The 10,789-nt window shown below is 36.8% G+C and overlaps 1 protein-coding gene and 1 long non-coding RNA gene across 4 annotated transcripts in view; one reads left to right on the forward strand and one right to left on the reverse strand.

Moving 5' to 3' along the window:
* Nucleotides 1–7,206, forward strand: part of LOC108368557 (uncharacterized) — a 42,853-nt gene extending 35,647 nt beyond the window's left edge. The window contains exon 3 of the long non-coding RNA XR_001848392.1: nt 7,121–7,206. This is a non-coding gene — a long non-coding RNA (uncharacterized LOC108368557). The remainder of the gene's footprint in view (nt 1–7,120) is intronic.
* LOC108368556 (pleckstrin homology domain-containing family G member 4B) lies at nt 5,142–10,616 on the reverse strand. Of its 3 annotated transcripts, none has more exons than XM_017623426.1 (8): nt 10,550–10,616; nt 10,143–10,235; nt 9,492–9,798; nt 7,338–7,424; nt 7,139–7,243; nt 6,782–6,916; nt 6,520–6,688; nt 5,142–5,884 (listed from the first exon to the last, which is right to left on the reverse strand). In XM_017623426.1, the coding sequence occupies exons 1-8, from the start codon at nt 10,603–10,605 to the stop codon at nt 5,544–5,546; spliced, it is 1,293 nt and encodes a 430-aa protein (XP_017478915.1). In that variant the 5' UTR covers nt 10,606–10,616; the 3' UTR covers nt 5,142–5,543. The 3 variants fall into 3 exon arrangements, with proteins under 3 accessions (XP_017478915.1, XP_017478914.1, XP_017478916.1); XM_017623425.1 differs by having other exon boundaries at nt 5,142–5,857; nt 6,493–6,688; XM_017623427.1 differs by lacking the exon at nt 6,520–6,688 and having other exon boundaries at nt 5,142–6,053.
* Between the last annotated feature and the right edge of the window lie 173 nt (nt 10,617–10,789).

The raw sequence follows: 10,789 nt of genomic DNA on the forward strand, positions 1-10,789 counted from the left end.
GTAAGTTCGTTGTCTCGCGCCTACGACTTGCGCCTTAGCCCGCTTGGCCAACCGTGCAACTGATAGGGATAGAATGTATTAACACTAATAAGCCGAGTGCTCGAGTCGGAAAGTAAGTAGACGGTACGCATGCGCAAACAGCGTAGTTGTCTCACTTGCTCTCACACAGAGGCTGTGTGAGGAAATTATTTAATCCTGGCGATCCTAATCAGGATAATGAGATAAATTTATGAAATTATTATATTGTCGCTGATTCTTGATAAGTGTACAAAGTTTGAATTAAATCTGTCCGTTTAAAGTGGGTCAAAATCGAGTCCAAAGGAGTCGGTTACAAACATACATACATACAAACATACAGGTGAAGCTAATAAAAGGGTGTTAAAAAGATGAAGTTGCAAACCCACAGTCTTGCGTTCTTGTTAAATTGTATTCGCGTTGAAAATGTTAGCACGCTGATAGGTTAGATATTTATTGTTTTATTTTCTTGATTATTGATTGATTACACAGTTCGAAAAATTTTAACTTTTTTTGCCACCTGAGTTCATCGGTTTTTGTAGATTTTTCGGTGCTGNCAGAATTTCTCTACCACGTCAGAATTTTGAGATATCCTTACCTCTAAGTGTAAAAACACGGTTTATTATAAAACAACAAATTTGTTTGCTCATTTCTACTTAGGGTATCATTAAGTATTACTCTTCCCCTTCAAAATTTAATTTCACCAACTAGGCCAAAGAAGCTCATCAAAATTAATAAAATTTACGACGAAAAATTGGCCAGTAGTGTGCAGTACTTCGGTATTACTTCGTAAGCATGAAGGTGTATCAAAGTATATTTTGATTAAAAAAATAATTTAGTGCTTTTAGTGCGGTAAAATGCTCTTTTTTCCAAGGTTTGGTGCTTTTTGAAACTCAAAAGTTGGCAACACTGGTGGGCGGGTCGTCTGCATATTTGTTTACATTTTTAATGGCACAGCGTGTAACCTTCAGATAATTAAAATGCCAAGCGATTTTATTTGGTTTATTTACTTACATATGCATACATACATACATGAATGTTGACTGCCCCTTTGCTTATGGCGAATCTTAATTTTGGAAATGGGTCAGAACTCATGAAATTGATTATATTATCTTTTATTTGACATGATTCCAATTGGAACCTAATCTGAAAAATCGCTTCACTTAATATGGAATGCTGAAATTGTATAGAACGTTTTTCAGGAGATACTCACGAATTCCACTGTGAAGAAGAGCAATCAAATATTGATGCTAGTATGAAAGTTAATCTCCTAAAGCATCGGTTCCCGAACGGTGGATCGCGGGTAGGTCGCGAATCGATCCTAAAACTATCAGAAACAATTGAATAAACCATCAGATAAGATCATAATGACATTGACGTGTTAGTTCAATTGAAACAGTCCCTATTATCTCATTAATGTCCTATTCTTACTTAAAAACCGCAACTTTACATATTGATAGATTGTGATAACAACTTGCTAAACTGTAACACCGCGTAACCTTAAATTGTACACACACAAAAAAAATTATATATTCGCGAAACTAAGGGCCAAAAATATTGACACTAAGTTTTTTGTTTTTTCTCTGACGTCAGGACTTTTCTTAAAAGGACTTTGAAATTTTAAAGATATGATTACTTCAAAAAATTATTCAAAAGCTCAATGCAATGTAAAATAACAATGTGGGTATCATATAAAAGAGAATTATCTATAGAATTAAAAAAGTTTAAACGAATAGATATTGAAATGATCCTTTTCAAATTCTATTCTTGAATATCCTTGAAAATTTTGCAGTAAGTATTTTTGAAGAAAATTCATGTTAAGGACTAAGACAAGATCATATCCTCGAATTTCGCCATGCCAACTTTATTGGTTTAGAAAGATAAAATTAATTAAAAGGGCATTTTCAATACCTATTTGTCCTGTGAAGCGAGAGACTTAATTTTGTTCAGTTCTACAGAATTTTCTCTTTCATTTGCTAACCATATTATTAATCCACATTGCGCTGAATTTTTTTTTTTTTAATAATTTTTGGATGAATCATATTTTTGAAAATCCTTTTAAAAAATCCTGACGTCAGAGAGATAAACTAAAACCGCAGTTTCACTAAATCTTAGCTTTAAAATAGCTTCGTGAGTATATTGATTGTTTCGTGTGTTTTGAAATATTTTGGTTTTTGTCGCACGGTGTGATCATATTCAAACTGTATGAAATTGTTTGCTTAGTATTATTTCTGCGACTTTCTCAATTTTCAACTGATTATATACTTTGATAGCTTTCAAGATAAGAAATTTCAATTGTATATATATTTGCAATATTTGATAGTAATGCGATGATGGAATGCGATGCAAATTCAGGGCTTTTACTCCACCATGGATCGATAGACCGTGGACGTATTAACTTAAGGAAAGGTGGGTCGCCAATTGGAAAAGGTTGGCAACCACTGTCCTAAAGCATTCAGAATCGGTTTAATCATTTAAGTTTGAGTGTAGGAGCAGTAACAGGTAATAACAAGAAGAAATGGACAACTTTTTTTAACCGACTTCAAAAAAAAGGAGAATGTTATCAATTCGTGGAAATAATTTTTTTAATGTACATATATTACCTCATAACTTTGGACCACGTTAACCGATTTCTATATTTCTTTTTAACCGACTTCAAAAAAAGGAGGAGGTTATCAGTTCGTCGGAATCTTTTTTTTTTTATGTATGTTACCGCATAACTTTGGACCACGTCAACCGATTTCGATAATTCTTTTTGTATCGGAAACGTAGTGTCTCAGAGGTGGTCCCATACTAATGTGGTTAAGATCCGATCAGTGGATCATGAGATATATATATATATATATTTTTTTTTATATGAGAGTTGAAGTCGGTTTTTTTTTTGCTAAAAATTACTTGTTTAAAGGAAAGTTGGTACCTCAGAGGTAGTCTCATACTAACTTGACTTAGAGATATGAAGAAATTAACGGTACTCTTAAATTTTTATATGAGAATTAAAGTCAGTTTGGTTTTTTGCATAAAAATTACAAAGAAAGCTTATAACAAAATCGTTTGATATCTATAAGTTCTCTTACATTAATATGTATTCGAAAAAGGTGCTTGAGCAGCCCGAAGCCGCAGCTTCCTTAGAATACCATCCATGATTTTATTTTTGACGTTTTTTTTTTTAATTCTAACATATGTAGTTAAAGTATTTATCAATTGGCGCGGGTAGATGTTGGCGGTCTAAGTCATCCAGGCTATTTTGACGTCGTCTGTGTAATCTGTGGTTTATTACTCAGTCACTGATGCCAAATTATTATCTAGCTGCTCGCCCAAACGACAAAATTTGATTATCAAAAGGAGTGCTCGTTAGTGAACCCCTTCCTAATCAACACCCATAGGTCGAAGGAACGCCATATCGGCTGAGGGCATCGCTTTGGTCCGTGAAAGTGTATAGGAAAGCCCGAGGCAGCCCATTCCCAGACTTGGCCCAAATTTACTTAACGCTGTGGACACATACTGCATGAACGATTTATACCCTTATATTGTGTTTCCTGAAGTCGTAGATCTATGCCAATAAACCGTAATCAACCGATCGTTCAGATTTAGGCAGAAAGTCATTGAAAATTAGACGACTCAGATCCATGCCAACGTGAGAATTCGCGGTGAACATTTAAACGATCTTACATTCTATACATACTGGACTGTATTTGACTCTGTTCACGTCATTATAAAATTCATACACTTTATCATTCCATGTTCTTATATACCCGTTGCTCATGCGAACGGGACCATAGATTGTAATTAGAATTGTTAGCTTTTTCTGCGATATCGTCCATTTTCCTGCTAGATCCTAAATAATCAAAGTCCTTTTCCACTATAAAGTTATAACTGCCTAGCAAAACGCCATTGTACTCATATACCATTTCATGAACTTGTTTTTTTTTATTTTCTGGCCAAATTTTTCAATATTCCTAATTAATTGTATAACGTGGCTACAGTTGCAACACTGGCAGTTGAACCGAAGATATATTCATCCAGAACTTCTGCATGCGAAACCAAGTTTAAGTGGATTTTACTCGTTTTGGAAAGGCCTTAATTATCTTGAGAGTTGAAAACTGATCGAGATAAATTTATTGTGGAGCACGCCTTGTATAATTTACAAATTACTCCTGTCCTTTTGTTTTTAGTTGTTATAAAACTTTACTGAATCTTAATCGCAGATGTTTTCTAATTGCGGGAAAATTATTCTTGCGTGATTACTTATTTATAACCCACTTTTATACTTTGTTGATATTTGCAAATAAACACTCGATTTTACAATTTTCAAATTTAGTACATAGTTGCTATTTATTTTCACCTTTTTTAGCATAGAATATCCATAAACATAATTAAATATTTACATCTGTATATTAAAACAATACCGTCATGCATAAATGTAAATAATATACTTAAATATAAATATATACCTTAATATAGAAAGGACCTAACTCATTTGCTTTCGAAATATGGCTTTGTACAAAAGTCGGTACATTAGTCACTAAAAATTTTATCGGATTTTAAGTCATTAACTGCGTCAAAAAATGTATATATGTGTTTATAAAAGACCAATCTAATGAAGAAAATGGTAACTGGCGAACATTAGTTTCTATAAAGGTTTATAACTACTTTGTAAAGAAACAAACAGATCCGAAAGGCCCTATTCTATATTAGGGCAACGATATGTATTTATTGTGACTCTCTCTAATCAACATTAAGTCGCTTGCTAAGCTTCAAAACAATGCTTATACATGTATGACTACATATTTTTTGGCATTTTCTTTTAAATTTACTAGCCTAAATTATATTTTGAGCTGTAAATTAAAAAATTAAAAGTTTAAATAGTATTTAAAAATGCTACTACATTTTAATACAGTTTTTGTGATAATGAAGCACTTTTCATAAAGATTTTTTTTTTTTACAAATCGGAGGGTAAATTTTTAGCTGTTAGTAATATTTCACAGATTTAAATAAATATGGCCCCGGTTTCCGGCTGGCAATGTCTTACATTTTGAAGTGAGATAGGGCGTTCTTCAACCAAATTCTGAGATACATAGGTTGTTTTTCAATAAAATTCTGAAATAGGGCGTTCTTGAAATGTTTTTTGAGATAGGGCGTTTTCGAACTGGCTGCCGAGATAGGTCGATCTTCCACTCAGCGTCGATATCCTTACGGGCGAGCACTTCTTTTGAGCGCCTAAAAGAGGCTAAAGAGAGTATTCTTTTGAGCTTCTCTTGACCTCCGAAACGAGGTCAATCTTCGCATATTCCTTAGCTCGTTTATTACGCCAAAACGTATCAAAAAGCGAGGAATCAATAAAGTTTTTGGAAAAACTACAAAAAATGCTTTGATTGCTCGTTTACTGCTCCGAATGGATTGTGACTCATTTATTGCCCGATTTTGATATTAAGTAATCCATACATTATTTTTTTAATGGGTGCGTGCTCTCCACGGTCTATATAGTTATATGTATGTGTGTACATAAACGTCGCTTTGCCGCTCTAAATTCAATTGACTGCATACCATGTCGTACGATTATTCGCCACCTCCGATTCAGCCTCTGGCTTCGGCAATACCCAAATATTACCGATGCCACTGTCCGAACTGAAGCGATTCGAATCGCGGAACAGTGACAAGCTTACCGGCTTTCTATACTGCTGCTCGCCCTCACGCGCATAGCGATCTTGCAACTTTTGACGCTCCTCCATCACAAATGAACTGATCATGTCGCGTATCAACTCCAACCATAGCTCGATCACCTGCGGTTCAGCATGGAAATCGCATTCCTGTTGCTTGCGACGCTCATAGAAGAGTGTAAAATGTTTCGTCTTTGCCAATATGCCAATATGTTCGCAGGGATAGCGACCGTGGAAGATCAGATGTTTACCCTTGATTTCCGTGTAGATGATGCACTTGTCGAAGATGAAGACTTTGCCGCGATAGCTGCGTCTGAGCGTGTGATCCGTCACCGAGAAGTCGCTGACCTTGCGGAATTTGCCCTGATGAAAGACGTTGAACTAAATTGTGGAATAAGGGGAGGCAAAAACAGAAGGACGTTAAAAGCTATGTATTTGTAGATACGAGTGAAAATCGACTAACTAAATACTAACCTCATTGCACTCGATTATGTCGTTAATTACTTCCGATTCGTTGGTTGTGGTGAGCAGTGTGCGCATTTTCTTTTCCAGCCGACAGCAGGACTCAAGCAGTGGCTTGATTTCGAAGTCGCGGTGCTTGAAGAGGGTCTGAACGGAAACAGAGAGAGCAAAAGAGACTAGAATATGGTCGACGTATGAAGAGTCAAAAAGTTAAATTTGAAGCCATTCAAATCTATCTTTTGTTCAATTTGTTATACTAAAATATGTTATCTTAAAAAATTATTTTTTATTTATACCGAACTCACACCCTATATCTAATGTACCGAAACTATTTTTTTTTTTTNGAAGAGTGTAAAATGTTTCGTCTTTGCCAATATGCCAATATGTTCGCAGGGATAGCGACCGTGGAAGATCAGATGTTTACCCTTGATTTCCGTGTAGATGATGCACTTGTCGAAGATGAAGACTTTGCCGCGATAGCTGCGTCTGAGCGTGTGATCCGTCACCGAGAAGTCGCTGACCTTGCGGAATTTGCCCTGATGAAAGACGTTGAACTAAATTGTGGAATAAGGGGAGGCAAAAACAGAAGGACGTTAAAAGCTATGTATTTGTAGATACGAGTGAAAATCGACTAACTAAATACTAACCTCATTGCACTCGATTATGTCGTTAATTACTTCCGATTCGTTGGTTGTGGTGAGCAGTGTGCGCATTTTCTTTTCCAGCCGACAGCAGGACTCAAGCAGTGGCTTGATTTCGAAGTCGCGGTGCTTGAAGAGGGTCTGAACGGAAACAGAGAGAGCAAAAGAGACTAGAATATGGTCGACGTATGAAGAGTCAAAAAGTTAAATTTGAAGCCATTCAAATCTATCTTTTGTTCAATTTGTTATACTAAAATATGTTATCTTAAAAAATTATTTTTTATTTATACCGAACTCACACCCTATATCTAATGTACCGAAACTATTTTTTTTTTTTTCTTACAGTTCTCTCCTCAAACTCACCGTGATAAATTGTTGCAGCAGCAGCGGATATCGAGCCATTCGCTGTATGGGCTGGACCAGGAAGCTATTAATGCCCAACTTGTCATCCAATTCGTTTTGTATGCGCTGAAAGGGATTGATTTTGAATTAAATATGTTTTCGTCTTAAAAATTGTTTTTTTGTATTGTATTTTTTATACGAATGCTCTCTTGATCCTCACCTTAAAATAATTTTTATAGGTATCACATAATTTGAGCGAGCGTTGTTTGTTCATTGTAAATATGACGTAGCAATAGAACAAATTTTTCTGTAAAAATAAAAATAAAGTCATTAGAAAATTAAGCTTTATTTTTTATCGAAAACTACTTGAAAATTTTCACTCGAAATTAAAAAAAAAAAATGCCGATAAAATATACATAGTAAGTATACAACTTAAAAATTATCAAGGCTGAAAAACTAAGCGCAGGAGTCACCCTGCATACACCGAAAAAAATGCTACTAAAAATTATAAGGACTAAAAACTAAACACAAGAGTCACCCTGCATTCAGGATGGCATCCGAATTTCGTTTTCCCCATGGCAAATTCTACCTGAGGCACCAGGCGCCCATAAACCAGCAGAAAGGGTGCCGCTGGGCATAAAATGTCCTATAACTCCTACATTTCTGAACGGATCTCGGAATTTTTGGTATCAGCGGAAAGGGCAGAGCATGGTGGTGTGTTAGTAGGTGGTTTGGACCTATCAGATCCCTAAATGGGCGTGGCAGGGGCGGTTGAAAGCATCGAGACCGCTTCCACGAGCCTAAAATGTCAAATAACTCCTACATTTCAGAACTGATTTCGGAATTGTTGGTATCAGGAGAAAATGCAGAGCATGGCGGGGTGACCCTAGATGTTTTGGACCACGGCGGTGCTCAAATGGGCGTGGCATGGGCGATGAAAGGACTTAAAACGTCCTCAGTGCATTTTCTGTTTGTTTGTGGCAAATTAGTAGGAGGAAACGAGTCACCCTGCATTCAGGATGGCATCCGAATTTCGTTTTCCCCATGGCAAATTCTAACTGAGGCACCAGGCGCCCATAAACCAGCAGAAAGGGTGCCGCCGGGCATAAAATGTCCTATAACTCCTACATTTCTGAACGGATCTCGGAATTTTTGGTATCAGCGGAAAGGGCAGAGCATGGCGGTCAGTTAGTAGGTGGTTTGGACCTATCAGATCCCTAAATGGGCGTGGCGGGGCGGTTTAAAGCATCGAGACCGGTCCCACGAGCCTAAAATGTCAAATAACTCCTACATTTCAGAACTGATTTCGGAATTGTTGGTATCAGGAGAAATTGCAGAGCATGGCGGGGTGACCCTAGATGTTTTGGACCACGGCGGTGCTCAAATGGGCGTGGCATGGGCGATGAAAGGACTTAAAACGTCCTCAGTGCATTTTCTGTTTGTTTGTGGCAAATTAGTAGGAGGAAACGAGTCACCCTGCATTCAGGATGGCATCCGAATTTCGTTTTCCCCATGGCAAATTCTAACTGAGGCACCAGGCGCCCATAAACCAGCAGAAAGGGTGCCGCCGGGCATAAAATGTCCTATAACTCCTACATTTCTGAACGGATCTCGGAATTTTTGGTATCAGCGGAAAGGGCAGAGCATGGCGGTCAGTTAGTAGGTGGTTTGGACCTATCAGATCCCTAAATGGGCGTGGCGGGGCGGTTTAAAGCATCGAGACCGGTCCCACGAGCCTAAAATGTCAAATAACTCCTACATTTCAGAACTGATTTCGGAATTGTTGGTATCAGGAGAAATTGCAGAGCATGGCGGGGTGACCCTAGATGTTTTGGACCACGGCGGTGCTCAAATGGGCGTGGCATGGGCGATGAAAGGACTTAAAACGTCCTCAGTGCATTTTCTGTTTGTTTGTGGCAAATTAGTAGGAGGAAACGAGTCACCCTGCATTCAGGATGGCATCCGAATTTCGTTTTCCCCATGGTAAATTCTATCTGAGGCACCAGGCGCCCATAAACGAGCAGAACGGGTGCCGCCGGGCATAAAATGTCCTATAACTCCTACATTTCTGAACGGATTTCGGAATTTTTGGTATCAGCGGAGAGGGCAGAGCATGGCGGTGAGTTAGTAGGTGGTTTGGACCTATCAGATCCTTAACTGGGCGTGGCAGGGGCGGTTTAAGGCATCGAGACCGCTCCCACAAGCCTAAAATGTCAAATAACTCCTACATTTCTAGACCGATTTCCGAAATTTTTGTATTATCGGAAAGCGAAGATCATCAGGATATATATAATGCTATAAAATTCACAGAAGCTTGTACAATTTTTTTTTTACTTGCTTTGTCTCTTTTATTTTCAATCGCTTCAAGACTTACATCAATGTAGAGCTGAAATTCGTCAAATATTCGCTTCAAGTCTCTTCTGTTCGCATGCAACATTGGTAGAAATTCCTCCAAATGGAATTCGTAGATCTGACCAATATTACCAAGCAGCACATATTTTTTGCCACGCAATCCAATGGGCAGGTCTTTTCGTGCAAATATATTTCCATAATTCTCCAGACCAATGCGCAAATTCTCCACATAAGTCTCCTCTGTTTTTATAAGTTCATCCAGAATGGGTTTGATATGCTGCGAGCTCTTATCGCGCAATACAGCCTCAGCTTCCTCTTCATGTTCATCTCTATGTAGAAAAAATAGATATTTATTAATGATAAGTAAGTAAGTGGCAAGTTCTGAATGAAGCTTAACTAATTTACTGAGTACTTTAATTAAATAAATAGTCTCTTGATATTCTTAGTAAGAAAATTTGTATATGAAAGTATTGGTTGAATTATATTAATGTTTTTTTCTAATCTTAACATATTTGCATGACTCATACGCAGTGTCGCACATTCATTACTTTTCGCTATCTTTTGAAATCAATAAGAATTTCACGACATTTGTGCCGATTTTCGGATGTCGTTCATTGCTCTAATTTCTATTTTTTAATAAAACTATATTTTTCCGATTTTTTCTTTCATTTACCTTGGCTGGTAGAGCGATTTGCACTTATCAATGATCGGATGATTTGTGGTGCCAATAATTTCAGTCTTTGGACGTGATGCTGAGCGATAATTTCTAAAAGAGAAAGAGTAAAATGAATGTTAATTGAAAGCATGAAAACATTATCTTAGCTATTTATTTACTTATGTAAGCTTATAAATTGTAAGGCTGACTAACTACTATATGTTTGAATGTAATCAATTGTATTTTGCATTTTTTCAGGATATTTCAGTTATCAGTGGGGAAATAAAAATATTCATATGTAAAATAAAATTTTTTATAAACCTTATCCAACCCTTTATATATTTTATACAACGCACAATTAGCACATATGTATGTATATAAATACGTATGATTAATTATATCTTTTGTGCTTTGCTTTCATTGACTTTTCTCTTCGCAAGTGAACTGCACTCCATTTACATAGTAGTGAGTCACCAGCCATTCAGCCCTGCCGTCTAAGAAGGCCGGCCATAGGCATCACTGATAAGAAAAGCAACACTTGACAGCTACTGGACTTCATATTGTATATCATTTCATTTATAAAGTACATATGTATATGTGTACATGTACCCGTGAATTCGACTAACTTTAAATACATTTTCAATACAGTATTTTACCTTCAATTA

Source organism: Rhagoletis zephyria, unplaced genomic scaffold (assembly GCF_001687245.7).
Source record: "Rhagoletis zephyria isolate East Lansing unplaced genomic scaffold, Rhagoletis_zephyria_1.1 Rzeph_scaffold_03181, whole genome shotgun sequence".
NCBI classification, from domain to species: Eukaryota; Metazoa; Arthropoda; class Insecta; order Diptera; family Tephritidae; genus Rhagoletis; species Rhagoletis zephyria.